At 43.1% G+C, this 16,706-nt stretch overlaps 1 protein-coding gene across 20 annotated transcripts in view; it reads right to left on the bottom strand.

The window, feature by feature from the left end:
• Positions 1 to 16,706, bottom strand: part of ACAD10 (acyl-CoA dehydrogenase family member 10) — a 51,598-nt gene that overhangs the window by 18,722 nt on the left and 16,170 nt on the right. For 6 of the 20 annotated variants that reach the window (XR_015144507.1, XR_015144512.1, XR_015144508.1 and 3 more), the window contains exons 3-6: positions 8,980 to 9,121; positions 7,920 to 7,988; positions 5,832 to 6,013; positions 195 to 595 (exon numbers count right to left, since the gene is read on the bottom strand). Coding sequence is in view for 11 of the 20 variants with exons in the window: in XM_086347818.1 (XP_086203944.1) it covers positions 195 to 595; positions 5,832 to 6,013; positions 7,920 to 7,988; positions 8,980 to 9,121 (794 nt within the window). In the remaining 9 variants the exon portion in view is untranslated. Of the gene's footprint in view, positions 1 to 194; positions 596 to 5,831; positions 6,014 to 7,919; positions 7,989 to 8,979; positions 9,122 to 11,724; positions 11,884 to 16,706 lie in introns of all 20 variants that reach the window. The other 14 variants (XR_015144509.1, XR_015144510.1, XM_086347819.1 and 11 more) reach the window with 9 other exon arrangements.

Here is a 16,706-nt window from a genome sequence, read left to right as displayed (position 1 = left end):
CCTGGGCTGAGTATCAGGCCGGGACGTGGTCACACAGAAAGAGCAATGAAGTGAAACTGAGCTGGCTCTTTCTAGTGGTGGTGGCAGCAGAGACCATTGAACTCAACTCTTCCATCTCTTAACTGCCCGAGAAGGAACAGATATGGCCGGTGGACGATCTGAGGTTGGGCTGTGCTAATGAAAGGCTGCTTTACCTTGAGATCTTCGACCAGCGGGGAGGGGGTCCACCTCTCAGCTGAGACCTGGTGACGCTGTAGCTCCAGCTCAGCGGGGTACACATGTCGTTCCATAAACTCCTTCAGCCGCTGATATAGCTCCCTGACTCGGGGGGGAAGGCCTTCTGGAGAGAAGATCAGAGCTCCCTTTGAGGCATGAGCTGGAGAAGAGTCTGTGGAGGTGACATAGCTCCTCATGCCTGGGGTGCTCAGCAGGGACTGTGGCCTGGACCATGAGTGGTGGGACCCCATTAATGGTTTGGTGGCCAGCATCTCCTTGAAAACCTGGAACCCCTCTTTGATTGGAAAATCCCATGCCAGGTTACACATAAATTCAGTCAGCTTTCCAGTTTGTTTCACAGTCGCCGAGCTTGCTTGCCCTAAGCAGAAGCAAAGAAAACCAGTGAGGACCACCCCCCAAACAACCCTTAAGAGTAGTAATGTTAACAGTATTGTTGTTCCATTAGTAACTACTACCACTGCTGAGCGCTTGACATGTATCAGACTTGGTGCTAAGTGCCTGACATGCGTTATTATAGCTCACTGAATTCCTGGAGCTACACACGAGTGTTTTAATCCCCAATTTACAGACAAGGATCCGGGTCATATGGAGGAGATGGGTCCAAGCTTACATTCCATGGGCTGGGAGCCAGAAGTTGGACTCAGTTGGCCTGCTTCCTGCTCTTTATCTCTTCTTTTCCTAAATAAACTAATCAGGAATTCCCCAAAGCACTTCTGCTGTCATATTGGGCTATAGGGAGCCCTGCCATGATGTTGCTAACAGTGTCACAGGGGATTGGATTAATGGCTAGTTTCTGGGCACCATTTTGTCTAGATCAACACATTTGTCATCATCACATAACTCACTCTAGACATGATCTGTTTTCTTTTTTTTTTAATCTTTAAAAAATATATATTTATTTATTTGGCTGTCCCAGGTCTTAGTTGTAGCATGGAGGATTTTCCATCTTTGGTGTGGCAAGGTGGATCTTTTACCATGGAATGTGGGATTTGCAGTTGTTGCATGTGAACTCTCAGTTGCCATACACGGGATCTGGTTTCCTAACCAGTGATGGAACAAGGACCCCCTTCACTGGGAGAGTGGGGTCTTGGACACTGGACCACCAGGGAATTCCCATGCTCTGTTTTCTTTATTTAACACATGCATCAAGCCTTTTCAAAATGATTTTTGAAAAAAATCTAAGGTATAGTGGACATACATCGTCTTTGTAAAGTATACAATTCTGTGAGTTTAGTCAGGCAGCCACCACTGCCCTCAAGAAATGGTATATTTATTTCTATCATCCCCAAAGTTACATGGTGTCCCTTTGTAATCAAATCTTTCTCCTTTCCTCCGGGGGACAACACAGATCTATTCCTGTAGTTTATCTTTTCTTGAATGCCACATAAATACATACTTTCTACTCTAGAGTTGCCTGGTTCATAGTCAAGCTGTTCAGTTGATTTAACCTCTAAGCTGCCACTGATGCATCAGTACTATTAGTGTACTGACACCTATATTCCCTGTGAAGGCCATATGAAGTCCATATTATAACGTGCCAAACACAGCACTGGCACAGAAGGCTTCTCAATGAATTGTGGCTGTTATTACTGTGACTGTCATTGTTGTCGAATGACAATTACTATCACTATTAATAAACAACATATCAGGTCCATGGCTCTAAGCCAAGCCCTCACCCCTCATCTAGAGAAAAATGTTCCCCAGAAGCTTGAAGTCAAGGATAGAGAGACTGGTCTCCTTCTCTGGAGTGAACTGCATACTCAGAGTACTCAGTCACCTGTCCTTTGGAGAATCCAGCAGGGCTGGTTTTTTTTTTTTTTTAATTGTAACGAGTAATCTTTTAAGAACCACTTTACTTATTTAATTTGTTTGTTTATGGCTGTGCTGGGTCTTCGTTGCTCTATGTGGGCTTTCTCTACTTGTGGCAAGCAGGGACTGCTCTTTGTTGCAGTGCTGGGGCTTCTCATTGCAGTGGCTACTCATTGCAGACCTTGGGCTCCAGGCACTCGGGCTTAGTAGCTGAGGTTCTTGGGCTCTAGAGCACAGGCTCAGTAGCTGTGGCACATGCGCTCAGTTGCTCCGAGGCACATAGGATCTTCCTGGACAGGGATCAAACCTGTGGCCCCTGCATTTGCAGGTGGATTCTTAACCACTGGACCACCAGGGAAGTCCCTATGAAAGGTTTTAACTCAAAGTAAAATCAAGCCTTTAGAACTAGAGTTCAATTTTGGGAATTACAAGAAGTCCATAGTAGTAAATGAAACCATAAGGTAATAATCAAGACAAATCATAAGACAACTGACTTGGTCCCTTTAAAAATTCATTAAAAAAAAAAAGAGGGGGTACTGTTCTAGGTTCCTTGATCAGATCCTGACTTAAAAAAACAAACCAAAAACAAACCCACCTCACTTATAAAAGATATAAGGAGGGAAATGAGGAAATCTGAATATGGACTGGGTCTTAGATATTGGGGAAAACGATGAGTTTTCTTGGGTGTGAAATGGTACTGTGAAATGTTCTTATTATTAGGAAGGCATAATGAAGCACTTAAAAGTCAAGTGTCAGGGTCTGTACCACTTTGTTAATCATGCAAATAGACAGATGCAGAAAGAGAAAGATAAACAGACATGGCAAAAGTTAATCATTGTTAAAATCAGTCATGGGCATACAGTTATTCGCAGCACTATTGAATGTTTCTTAAGTTTGAAAATTATCCTAAGAAATCAAATACTAAAGAAACCAGGAGCTGAACCTTTGTGGAAAGGGCCCCTCAGGTTAATATCCTACGTGGATTTAGGATGTGCCCCCGCCCCCCATGCACACACCACCCCAGCGCTGTGCGCACTCCCTTCTTGTGGGAAGCAGGTGCAGCTGTCCCTGTGTCTCTGCTGTTGGCCACTGGTCCTGAGCAAGCCTGCCAAGCACTAATGCCCTTCCTCCCCAAAGCAGCCTGCCCTCTGGGATGAGAAAAGGGAATTATGCTCTCTGCAGGTCCTTGGTGGAAAGGTTCTTTGTGATAACTAGATTGGACCTAAAGCATCTTTGTCAAAAGTCTCCTTGATTAGATCATTTCGTGTGCCTAAAAAAATTTAAATGTGTTCTCTTGAACAAATGATACATTCACATGCCTTGAAATTACAGTGACAAAAGGGGGTGCGGGAAAGGCTGTCCCACCCCTTTGCTCAGCCACTCAGCTCATTTCCCTAAAGGCAACCAACATGACCAGTCTTAGGTGTCCTTTCAGAGATTTTTTTCACTTCAGCAAACAAACATTTATATTTATTCAAATTTTAAGTATACTCATTTTACACAGATGGCAGATTAGCTATATATAGCCAATGCCCTGCCCAGCAGCTGGGCTCCTGACGTAACTCTAGAAATTGCAGGATTCTTGAAAAGGAAGATCTCATGCCCCTTTAGCTGGATCAGTGAATGTGAAATCTGAGGAAGCTGCTTTATGCTGTCAGGCTGAAAACACAGCCTGGGAGGCTGGTCCTGAGTCACAAAAAATGACACCATATTTCTACTTTGTCTCTGTCACACTAATAGGTCACTGTAAAAAGCACTTTAAAACTAAAAGGCAAAGGATCCACTCAGCACGTGGGAGAGTCCTCCTTAAACTGTTCTCTTTCCATTGCAGGATGTGATGTCACACTGCCCATTGCTTCATGTGACAGGCTTTATCTGCATTCACAGCACTGGGACAGCTGCCATCTCCTGTGCTTTTCACACCAGTGCTGTGAGAGGGGCAGGGCAGGGCTTTTTTACATAACCTCTACTCTTGAGAAAACTATGACAAAATAATGGGGCTTGCCCAAGGTCACCCCACAAATCAGCATCTGACTTCTTGTCCAGGGCTCTTTCCATCCTGAAATAATGGATCAATATAGGCAACATCTGTTGTCTTTGCCTACTGGCCATTTTACTAGTAACTAGGGCTCCTAGACAGAGGATGAGATGGCTGGATGGCATCACCGACTCGATGGACATGAGTCTGGGTGAACTCCAGGAGGTGGTGATGGACAGGGAGGCCTGGCATGCTGCGATTCATGGGGTCGCAAAGAGTCGGACACGACTGAACGACTGAACTGAACTGAGGGCTCCTAGATAAAATACAGGATACTCAGTTAAATTTGAATTTCAGATAAATAATAATAAAAGTTTTACTGTAAATATTTTCCATTGAGACCACCAAACAGAGGCAACACTGACAGAGTTTGTAACTCTGGTCAACAGGTTAAAATATGGGAGGATGACATGGGTCTGGATGTACTTGGAAGGTGTGGAGAACCCCCTCGACTGGGCTGGAAGTTGGCAAGCCTGCTTTGTGGTAGCAAAGTGTCTCAAATTTTGAGTTTTGAGGATTCAGATCATGTGTCTATGGAGTGAAAGGATTTTAGGTAAGTTGGTAGAAGTATGTCAGGAAGTTGATGTACACTGAACACATACGGCAGCCCTTAATATGATCCTACAGAAAACAAAGGTGTTTTGGTTAAAAGCAGAGAAAGAAGAAAATACAGCTTAGCTGACAGATTCTTTTTGACCACAGCTAGGAATGCATGGGCTTCCCAGGTCATTCAGTGGTAAAGAATCCTGAATGCAGAAGACACAGGGGACACAGATTCAATCCCTGGGGTTAGGAAGATCCCCTGGAGAAGGAAATGGCAACCCACTCCAGTACTCTTGCCTGAAGAATCCCATGGACAGAGAAGCCTGGCGGGCTACAGTCCATGTGGTTGCAAGGAGTCAGACACGACTGAGCAGTTAACCATAGCCACAGGAATGCAAACTGCTCAAGAGTTAGAAAATCTTGAACTCTGCAGGGCAGAAGTACAATTTTTTGGCTCATGATAAAGATTCAACATGCAAAAGTATAGGGACAATTGTGATGCTGATTATAAACTATGTGTATTAATGGGGGATTTCCTTGCAGTTCAGTGGTTAGGACTCCAGGCTTCCACTGCAGGGGATATGGGTTCAATCCCTGGTCAGCGAACTAAGATTCTCTATGCTACTCGATGCAGCCAAAAACAAACAAACCTACAAATCGTGTCCATTTGTCAAACTTCATAAAATGCTACACTTCAATAAATCTGATTTTTTAAAAAAGAAAGCAAAAAACCTGATGATAACAAATGCTCACAAGAATGAGCAGGAACTCAAATTGAGAAACAAAGAAAAGAAAAGAAAAAAGTAGAAGCAAATTATATAAACAAATATTTGGCACAATGGAGTTTTAAAAATCTATCCCTGTTAAAAAGAATATTTATGGGAAAGGGCAGAAAATGAAGAAAGTAGGTATCTTAACTACCTTTGGGCAGTATCAGAAAAAAAGAAAGGTTTAAATGATAAAGTGAGATAAAAATTGCAGGGAGGAGAAATTCTGTAGTTCATGAAGGTATTTATCCCTGGACAAAATGTCTAGGTAAGCAACACCTCCACAAAATGAAATGGGCTTTCCAAGCAGGAAACTAACAAGCCCACCTCACAATTAGAAAAGGCTGATGCGTTAATACCTTGATACCATCCAAATCCAGAAAGCAGAGGACCAGTGAGGAAACGTCAGCACAGAAGACAAGGGGCCCCGTGCTCACCGTGTTTCCCACAGTATTCCAGGCCCACAGCCTTGAGGTCCACACTGTGAATCTTGCACAAGACTCTGTTCATGGCAGTGTAGATGGCCCGCCTCTGGCTGGGCTCCAAGCCTGGCGGAGAGGGGTCTTTGTTGATGAGGCCTGGGCAGTATTCCATCAGATAGAAGGGGTTGGTGACGATGCTGGGAGGGACACAAGCAGGGTATTTCAGTGGCCTGTGATGTGGCAGGCCATTAGTCAGGGCACTGCTCTGTCCTGTGTGTAAGCTCTGAATGCTGGGTGGGAGTACTGGAAGCTTCCTTTTTCTTCTGCATATAAGCAGAGGTTAGAAGTATTCCCTCTGCAAACCAATCCACACACACACACACATCCCTGTTTACACTCCCTTGCCAGCATGCCTCTCTTCTCTTTGGTCCACTTGTAGAAGGTATCAGAATGGGATTAAGTGTGATAATATAGGAAAGCAACTGTTGAGAGGGGGTCAGAGTCACACAGAATCAGGCTTAAGTCCCACCTCTGCCTTTCCTAGCGATGTGATCCTGAGGAACATAGTAAACCTCTCTGAGCTTGTTTTTCTTAATCTTCAAGGGGCAGTTATAAGAATTAAGGGAGAAAATTTATATATGGAGTGTCTGAAATGTGTCTGGCTCCAGTGAAGATTCTATAAGTATCCCTTCCCGTTAGATATAATTTCATCATTATTCAGTGGTTTGAATGGCATACAAAATGTCATTAATCCATCTCTTCATCATTCCTAGAAATCAGCTTAGTACTCTAAAAAGTTGTTTTGAAAATTCTACCATTAGGATTGTTTATCCTGACTTGAACATGGATAAGATATTAAGTTATACAATTCTTTTTAATTATCTTAAATGTAATACTGCTATGAAAGAAAATATCTTTATTTTTAGGAGATGTATGCTGCCTCCAGCTTACTTCTAAAGGTTCAATCTTATTTATATATATTTATTAAAAAGATACTTATTGGGACCTCCTTGATGGTCCAGTGATTAAAAGTCCATGCTCCTAATGCAGGGGGCACAGGTCTGATCCCTGGTCAGGGAACTAAGATCCCACATGCCATACACCACAGCAAAAAAAATTAAATATATATAAAAACAAAAATAAAAATATATATGTATATATATGCATACATATATATATTTGTTTACAAAATAATCCTTTATAATTATTTAACAAAATTATTAAATGTTATAAGACAATATTATCTTATAAAATTATATTATGTAGTTATTACTATTTCTATAATATTTTATATATATAAAATACACTTACATACATACATACACATATATAGAAAGCAAATATGGCAAAATGTTAACAATGTTTCCATCTAGCTGAAGTATAAGTGGGTGCTTATTATGCTATTTTTTTTCTTCTTTCACCTACACTGTAAGTTTCGCATTTTTCATAATTTAAAAATTGAGAAAAAAGACACAGACTTAAAAAGCATATTACAGGGACTTCCCCGGTGGTGCAGTGGTTGAGAATCTGCCTGCCAACGAAGGGGACATGGGTTCGATCCCTGGTCCTGGAAGATGCCACAGCCGTGGAGCAATCAAGCCCAGGTACCATAACTACTGAAGCTCACATGCTCTGGGGCCTGAGAGACTCAACTACTGCAGCCCGCCCCCTAGACCCTGTGGTCCACAACAAGATAAGACATCGCAGTGAGAAGCCTGTGTGCCGCAACTAGAGAGCAGCTCCTGCTCCGCAACTAAAGAAAGACCGGGTGCAGCAACGAAGACCCTGCGCAGCCAAAAATCAATCCATAAAATTATTTTTAAAAGCATACTACAAAGCAACTTTAGAAGTTTAGAAAGCCACAATAAAAAAAAAACTAAGAAAAACAAACAACATGCAACTTGATGGAAATATATTTCTAGAATGTTTAAAAAAAAAAAAAAGATGTTTTCTACCAAACAGGAGGTTCCTATAAAATCTCTTTTCTCTTCTACCCAAATTTTATTTTTCTTTACTCTAGAAAACTGAAATTAAGAGTTATTATATGGGCTTTTCTCTTCTGTACCTTGAGTATACAACATAAAAAGTAAATCTGGACATTACCTTGACTCTTCACAGAGGTGAAGAACTTTGGGCTTATGGGCTCCAGCATTTACAAGGGCTTCCATCATCCTGCCAAGAAAAATGAATGAACTTCTGACTGAAGTGATGAAATTGTCTTGAAATTATTTTTCTGATTTAAAAATTAATAAATGCATAAATTAAAATGGTACTCTTAAAAAAATTCAATCGACCAAAGAAGGCAAGGAGAACAGAAAAACAAATGAGACAAACAAAAAATGGTTCATTTACAGACCTAAGTCAAACATACTGATAATTACATTAAATTTAATACAGTAAATATTCTGATTAAAAGATGAAAATTGTCCTACCAGATAGAAACACAAGACCTAATAGGTACTGTTTATAAGAGACAATCTTTAGGGACTTGCCTAGTGGTCCAGTGGTTAAGAATCTGCCTGCCAACTCAGGGGACAGGGGTTCCATCCCTGGTCCAAGAACTAAGATCTCACATGCCTCAGAGTAATTAGACCCACACCCCAGAACTACGGAAGCTCACGTGCCCTAGATAGAGCTCATGCTTTGCAACAGAAGAAGCCACTGCAATGAAGAGCCCGTGCGCCACAGCGAAGACCCAGTACAGCCAAAAATATAAAATAAGTAAATAAACTGCATAAAAAGTACCTATGTGTGTGTGTATATACACTGAATAACTGAATCACTTTGCTGTACACCAAAAACTAACACAAGTAAATAAACTATACTTCAGTTTTTTTAAAAAAGTAGAGGTATTCACATAATGAATCCCCCAGTTTCAATAACTGTCAATTAAAGGCCATGCTTCTTTGGGCTAAAGTCCCACTAACAGAATTCCAAAAATTTCTAGCCTCCTAGTGGTTTAGACGGAGAAAAGAGAAAAAACAATCTCCTGAATAAAATTAGGTGACATGTTCTTATCTAAAATAATTTTGGAAAGTCATACTTGTAATTTTAAATGTCTCAAGGCACTTCGATGGGGCACTGACTTGCCAGCCCAGGCGTGGGGCTGTGGAGGCTGGAGACAGAGCACACCCCACTCCACACACACACCCTGAGAATTTACCTGAACTCCCTCTCTACTGCATGCGCGGATGGAAGGAGTGTCCCAGGGGGTTTCTTCCTCAGAACCAGCTGATGGTTAGCCGGCTTGACATGGTAGGTGGGATTTGACTGCCTGTGATCAAACTGAAGGAGTTCCAATGGGCCTGTAAGTTTGAAAGGAAGGAAAACTCAAACCAGCTCTGGAGGACAGATGTGGACAGAGATTCTTTCTTTCTAAGGAGTATTGTACATGGACACAGAGCATCCTGATTTGGAATGCACTGTAAGGAAAGCATCTCCTCCCTGGGTATCAGAGATGACTGCATCCCAGGCATACCCCCCACCCCAGCTTCAGTCCAGAATGTCACGCTGCAGTGTGGCAAAGGCCACTGGATTTACACCACAACAATTTTCACTTTCACAAGTATCCAATTTTGTCCGTCTTGCCAACTCCTGCACCGTAAAGAAAAGCTTTATAGTTCTGTTTATGAACCATAAGCACAGTCATGGCAACCCATCTTGCTAAATGGAATACTTTAAGCCAAGGATGAAAAGTGCCCTTGTGTGTCCCTCACCCCATACTCGGCCACACCACACCTGACACTGGTGTGACAGCTGAAAGGAGCTATGCAGAGGCCTACAGCTCAAACCACAGCAGCTTTGGGGAGATGTGATTTCCCACCACAAAGATTAAACTCTGAGGCTCCCTTGCAGAAACAGCCTAATTAACCCTAGTCTTAGAATGATATGAACTCTACACACAGATTTGTTTCACTTGGTCAAAGGAGCAGGAAATGGGAGTTTGTCTGAATTGGCTCAGTTCAGTTCAGTTCAGTTGCTCAGTTGCGTCCGACTCTTTGCGACCCCATGGACTGCAGCACGCCAGGCCTCCCTGTCCATCACCAACTCCCGGAGTTTACCCAAACTCTGGTCTGATTCAAAATGGTCCCTCAGCTCTGTAGAGGCTCTAGGAACAATCCGATCACTAGAAAACATCCTCACATGAAGCTACATGCAAAGAAAGAGAACTTTCAAGGATCAAACGGGAGGCCAAATTTTATGCCCAGGTAGAAGTTTCTTTAAAAGCTCATGAATCACCTGTTTTTCTGAGGGTGGAATGTGAAAAATGAGAGAGCAACCTATGAAGAGATGGAGACATGTTCTCATTTAAACTCCTGCAACTTTTAAGTCACCTTCACAAAATAAGCTGTCATCTCAAAAATATCAGAAAGACCCAAACACCCTAGGCACATACTGCAAGTTCTTCTCCCCCAGGACAGCTGTTTGCAGGTGACTGCTGCCATGCCACAGTCTCACGTGGAACAAGGGCCAAGTACGCTCTGGGGATCCGTAGCAAAGGAGGTCAGTGCTTCTTCCCAAGCAAAACAGAGCAGCACCTGGGTCTGCAGGGCCCAATGGCTATTTTCTTCACCACATGGCATCTTTATCTCCAGCATATTCCACCAGGATAGAAAGTGAGAGCCAGGCTGAAAGCCTAGCCCTCTACCAAAATGCAGAGACTTAACTACCTGTGACTTGGGGCCCCAGTAAGTCTTTGAGGTACTTCTCCAAGGAGTCTTTGGGAATTTCCATCGTCTTTCTCATAAGGCGAATGTTTAGAACAGCCATTCTCAATGGAAATCCCCAAAGAGTTTCCAATTCCTTTACTGCAGTCTCTGGGTTATTGACCTGGTTTCAAAGAGAATACTGAGCATGGATCCCCAGACAACCCTGACCTCTCCTCCTGCCTTTTCTCTATGAGGGTACTTTTTAGAGAGAAATATTTTTTAATAGCCTGAGCAAAGACTTGGGAACCAGAAAGTCAGCTGATGAGAAAGCCTCAGAATGAGTTTCCTCCTTCCATTTACTACCTAACCACGTTAATCTTTCTTATCTGCTGGGAAGAGTGACGGTTAAATGTCCATGATACTCCCTTTTGCCAGGAGGACAGAATATTGTACTGTAGTGTCCACTCTGTCCCTATGGACCGGTTAATAATGAAAACCCAAATGTAGAAAGCTGGATGGAGACCCCTTCTCACATGGTTTCTCCCGCTTCAAAGCACTGGGGTGGTCCGGGTGCTGGTAGCTTCTGGGTCCCCACCCGAAACAGCATCATCAGATCAGCCTGTCACCTGAACCATCTTAAGTCTGCCATTCACCTCCCTGTGTGACTTTTTCTTGACTGCCTTCTTAGTATGTGTGTGTCTTACTTCTTATTGAAAATACAAGTGACTAATCACCTAAATTTCCTAATTAAAAGGTAAAAAGACTGTGGCAGCAAGGACAAAAACCACCAGAGGCAACTCTGACTCTTGAGTGTAAGACGACTGCACAGAAATGCTTACACTAGGACTCCCTGGTGGTACGATGGGTAAGAATCTGCCTGCCAATACAAGGGACACAGGTTCGATCCCTGGTCTGGGAGGATTCCACATGCCTTAGAGCAACTAAGCCGGTGCAGCACAACTACTGAGCTTGTGTTCTAGAGCCGGGGAGCCACAAATACTGAGCCCACATGCTGTAGCTACCAAAGCCTGCGTGCCTAGAGCCCCCGCTCCACAACAGGATCAGAAGCCCCTGCATGGCAATGAAGATTAGCCCCTTCTCGCAGCAACTAGAGAAAGTTCACATACAGCAACAAGACTCAGCACAGCCAAAAATAAAATAAATAAATTTTTGTAAAAAGAAATACTTACGCAATTGTCTGAAGCATACTTACACTAGTGCCTGAAGCACAAAGGAGTTCAAAAAACAGTGACCATTACCTTAATGGTGTGAATACCAAGGCCGGCAGCTGCTTTTAGATTTGGTCCAAGATCATCAAGAAAGATGGACTCAGAAGGCTGCCAGCCAAGCCGCTCCAAGCACAGCTTATACATCCTGGGATCTGGCTTGCAGACACCTTCCAGGCAGGATTCTACTACCTGAGGGAGGGGCAGGAAGGAGAGATAAATGTCCCTAAAAGGGGTGTTCCCGTGTATACCCTGGTATGTTTTTTTGAAAAGAAGAGCAGAAAAAAAGACAGTGGAGGTTTGTTATAACAAATAAAGAGTGTCATGATATGAAATGATGTTGCTTTTTTAACTGGAGTGATTTGGAAATACTGGGATGCAACCTGAGGGAAGACTCAGAAAACCAAAGTTCTGGTTCAGACATGGTGAGTGACCTTGTACCAGCAGTGAGGCCATGAGGGACTGCAGGTTCATCGTCAGGAAACTGGAAACACTGATAGCCATCTTACCCATCCTAATGGTGGTTCAGACAGTAAAGCATCTGCCTACAATGCAGGAGACCCGGGTTCTATCCCTGGTTGGGAAGATCCCCTGCAGAAGGAAATGGCAACCCGCTCCAGTATTCTTGCCTGGAAAATCCCATGGACGGAGGAGCCTGGTTGTCTACTGTCCATGGGGTCGCAAAGAGTCGGACACAACTGAGTGACTTCACTTAAGTGACTTAAGACCCATCTTAACAGAAGCTGGGAAACTTAGTGAAACTCGAATGTGTTCCAAAACTAGGTATTGTGGCTGCACAGGACAAAAGAAAAGCGGCACATTTCAGATTTAGGGAAAGTATTTTATGGTTTTCTCAAAAAGAAAGCAGTGTTTACTGTTATAAAAGAAACAAGACTTTAATGTCCATATTTCAGAAGTGAAAAACAAACAGCTATATTCAACCTAGACAGACAAATTCCACAGAAGGGCTGACACCAAAGAGATCCTCAATGGCAGAAACATGGTTCCTTTCTTTTTTAAAGAACTTTTTTAAAAAGACTTTTTTGATGTGGACCATTTGGGTCATGGTGGAGAGATTTGACAGAATGTGGTCCACTGGGGAAGGGAATGGCAAACCACTTCAGTATTCTTGCCTTGAGAACCCCATGAACAGTATGAAAAGGCAAAAAGATAGGATACTGAAAGAGAAACTCCCCAGGTCAGTAGGTGCCCAATATGGAGATCAGTGGAGAAATAACTCCAGAAAGAATGAAGGGATGGAGCCAAAGCAAAAAGAATACCCAGCTGTGGATGTGACTGGTGATAGAAGCAAGGTGCGATGCTGTAAAGAGCAGTATTGCATAGGAACCTGGAATGTCAGGTCCATGAATCAAGGCAAATTGGAAGTGGTCAAACAAGAGATGGCAAGAGTGAATGTCAACAATCTAGGAATCAGCAAACTGAAATAGACTGGAATGGGTGAATTTAACTCAGATGACCATTATATCTACTGCTGCGGGCAGGAATCCCTCAGAAGAAATGGAGTAGCCATCATGGTCAACAAAAGAGTCCGAAATGCAGTACTTGGATGCAATCTCAAAAACGACAGAATGATCTCTGTTCATTTCCAAGGCAAACCATTCAATATCATAGTAATCCAAGCCTATGCCCCAACCAGTAACGCTGAAGAAGCTGAAGTTGAATGGTTCTATGAAGACCTACAAGACCTTTTAGAACTAACACCCAAAAAAGATGTCCTTTTCATTATAGGGGACTGGAATGCAAAAGTAGGAAGTCAAGAAACACCTGGAGTAACAGGCAAATTTGGCCTTGGAATACAGAATGAAGCAGGGCAAAGACTCATAGAGTTTTGCCAAGAAAATGCACTGGTCATAACAAACACCCTCTTCCAACAACACAAGAGAAGACTCTATACATGGACATCACCAGATGGTCAACACCGAAATCAGACTGATTATATTCTTTGCAGCCAATGATGGAGAAGCTCTACACAGTGAGCAAAAACAAGACCAGGAGCTGACTGTGGCTCAGATCATGAACTCCTTATTGCCAAATTCAGACTGAAATTGAAGAAAGTAGGGAAAACCAGTAGACCATTCAGGTATCACCTAAATCAAATCCATTATGATTATACAGTGGAAATGAGAGATAGATTTAAGGGCCTAGATCTGATAGACAGAGTGCCTGATGAACTATGGACAGAGGTTTGTGACATTGTACAGGAGACAGGGATCAAGACCATCCCCATGGAAAAGAAATGCAAAAAAGCAAAATGGCTGTCTGGGGAGGCCTTACAAAGAGCTGTGAAAAGAAGAGAAGCGAAAAGCAAAGGAGAAAAGGAAAGATATAAGCATCTGAATGCAGAGTTCCAAAGAATAGCAAGGAGAGATAAGAAAGCCTTCTTTAGCAATCAATGCAAAGAAATAGAGGATAACAACAGAATGGGAAAGACTAGAGATCTCTTCAAGAAAATCAGAGATACCAAAGGAACATTTCATGCAAAGATGGGCTCCATAAAGGACAGAAATGGTATGGACCTAACAGAAGCAGAAGATATTAAGAAGAGATGGCAAGAATACACAGAAGAACTGTACAAAAATGATCTTCACGACCCAGATAATCATGATGGTGTGATCACTGACCTAGAGCCAGACATCCTGGAATGTGAAGTCAAGTGCGCCTTAGAAAGCATCACTACAAACAAAGCTAGTGGAGGTGATGGAATTCCAGTTGAGCTATTCCAAATCCTGAAAGATGATGCTGTGAAAGTGCTGCACTCAATATCTCAGCAAATTTGGAAAACTCAGCAGTGGCCACAGGACTGGAAAAGGTCAGTTTTCATTCCAATCCCAAGAAAGGCAATGCCAAAGAATGCTCAAACTACCGCACAATTGTACTCATCTCACACGCTAGTAAAGTAATGGTCAAAATTCTCCAAGCCAGGCTTCAGCAATACATGAACCGTGAACCTCCTGATGTTCAAGCTGGTTTTAGAAAAGGCAGAGGAACCAGAGGTCAAATTGCCAACATCCGCTGGATCATGGAAAAAGCAAGAGAGTTCCAGAAAAACATCTATTTCTGCTTTATTGACTATGCCAAAGCCTTTGACTGTGTGGATCACAATAAACTGTGGAAAATTCTGAAAGACATGGGAATACCAGACCACCTGATCTGCCTCTTGAGAAATTTGTGTGCAGGTCAGGAAGCAAGTTAGAACTGGACTTGGAACAACAGACTGGTTCCAAATAGGAAAAGGAGTACGTCAAGGCTGTATATTGTTACCCTGTTTATTTAACTTATATGCAGAGTACATCATGAGAAACGCTGGACTGGAAGAAACACAAGCTGGAATCAAGATTGCCGGGAGAAATATCAATAACCTCAGATATGCTGATGATACCACCCTTATGGCAGAAAGTGAAGAGGAACTAAAAAGCCTCTTGATGAAAGTGAAAGTGGAGACTGAAAAAGTTGGCTTGAAGCTCAACATTCAGAAAACAAGATCATGGCATCCGGTCCCATCACTTCATGGGAAATAGATGGGGAAACAGTGGAAACAGTGTCAGACTTTATTTTTTGGGGGCTCCAAAATCACTACAGATGGTGACTGCAGCCATGAAGTTAAAAGACGCTTACTTCTTGGAAGGAAAGTTATGACCAACCTAGATAGCATATTCAAAAGCAGAGACATTACTTTGCCAACAAAGATTCAACTAGTCAAGGCTATGGTTTTTCCTGTGGTCATGTATGGATGTGAGAGTTGGACTGTGAAGAAGGCTGAGCGCCGAAGAATTGATGCTTTTGAACTGTGGTGTTGGAGAAGACTCTTGAGAGTCCCTTGGACTGCAAGGAGATCCAACCAGTCCATTCTGAAGGAGATCAGCCCTGGGATTTCTTTGGAAGGAATGATGCTAAAGCTGAAACTCCAATACTTTGGCCACCTCATGTGAAGAGTTGACTCATTGGAAAAGACTCTGATGCTGGGAGGGATTGGGGGCAAGAGGAGAAGGGGACTACAGAGGATGAGATGGCTGGATGGCATCACTGACTTGATGGATGTGAGTCTGAGTGAACTCCAGGAGTTGGTGATGGACAGGGAGGCCTGGCGTGCTGTGCTTCATGGGGTTGCAAAGAGTCAGACATGACTGAGCAACTGATCTGATCTGATTTTTTAAGTCTTCATTGAATTTGTTACAACATTGCTTTTATTTTATGTTCTGGTTTCTGGGCCAAGAGGCATGTTGGATCTCAGCTCCCTAACCAGGGATGGAAGTCACACCCCCTACACTGGAAGGCAAAGTCTTAACCACTGGACTTCCAGGGAAGTCCCAACACAGTTCCTTTCCTGCAAAGAGCCTCCTCTATCCTGACAGCCTTGCCTCAAACTGTATCCAGTCCAGAACTGGTGAGCAGCAGCTGAGGGTTCAGGAGAACCCTGAAAAGCTGTCTCAGTGTCAGGCTACCTCTGGTCCAGCAACCCCCGCAAGTCCTCTGACATTGTCCCCAGGGCTTCATCTCCTGTAAGCAGGTCTAAAACAGCCATTGAGGCCTGTAACCAATACCCTCTGGGTCTGTTCTAAGAATTGAACTAAATCCCTCACTCACTCCAGAATTGACCCTTGCTCTCCAAGATCAAGGACGAACCTGAGGGCCCCTCCCTCTCCTCCAAATTCCCACTGTTCAAGGTTGGTGAACTGCTCTTTCAAGTAAATAAATGTCCTGAAAAAACTGGACCTCTCTACTTACCCTTCCCCATCTCCTTATAATTTGAATGACAATTAAAAAAAAAAAAAAAAGAGACTGCTCCTTCTAAAGAAAATGTCCACCATGGGCCGTGGAGAAGCCAAGTGTTTCTAATCAACAGATGACCTGGCGGGAAATGAGCACAGCTGTACCAGCTGAGAGAAGAGGAGAAAGGGTAGCAAACGCAGGGGCTCTGGGCCATGTCTGAGGAACAGACAACTCTTCCCATAGGTGATTACATGTGGGGAAGTGCAAAAAAACACTTGAGGTTT

This window comes from Bos grunniens, chromosome 17 (assembly GCF_055505025.1).
Source record: "Bos grunniens cultivar Pamir isolate PY7600 chromosome 17, Bosgru_T2T1.0, whole genome shotgun sequence".
Classification (NCBI taxonomy): domain Eukaryota; kingdom Metazoa; phylum Chordata; class Mammalia; order Artiodactyla; family Bovidae; genus Bos; species Bos grunniens.
Note: the sequence above shows the minus strand (reverse complement) of the source record. Positions and strands in the feature narration are given on the sequence as shown.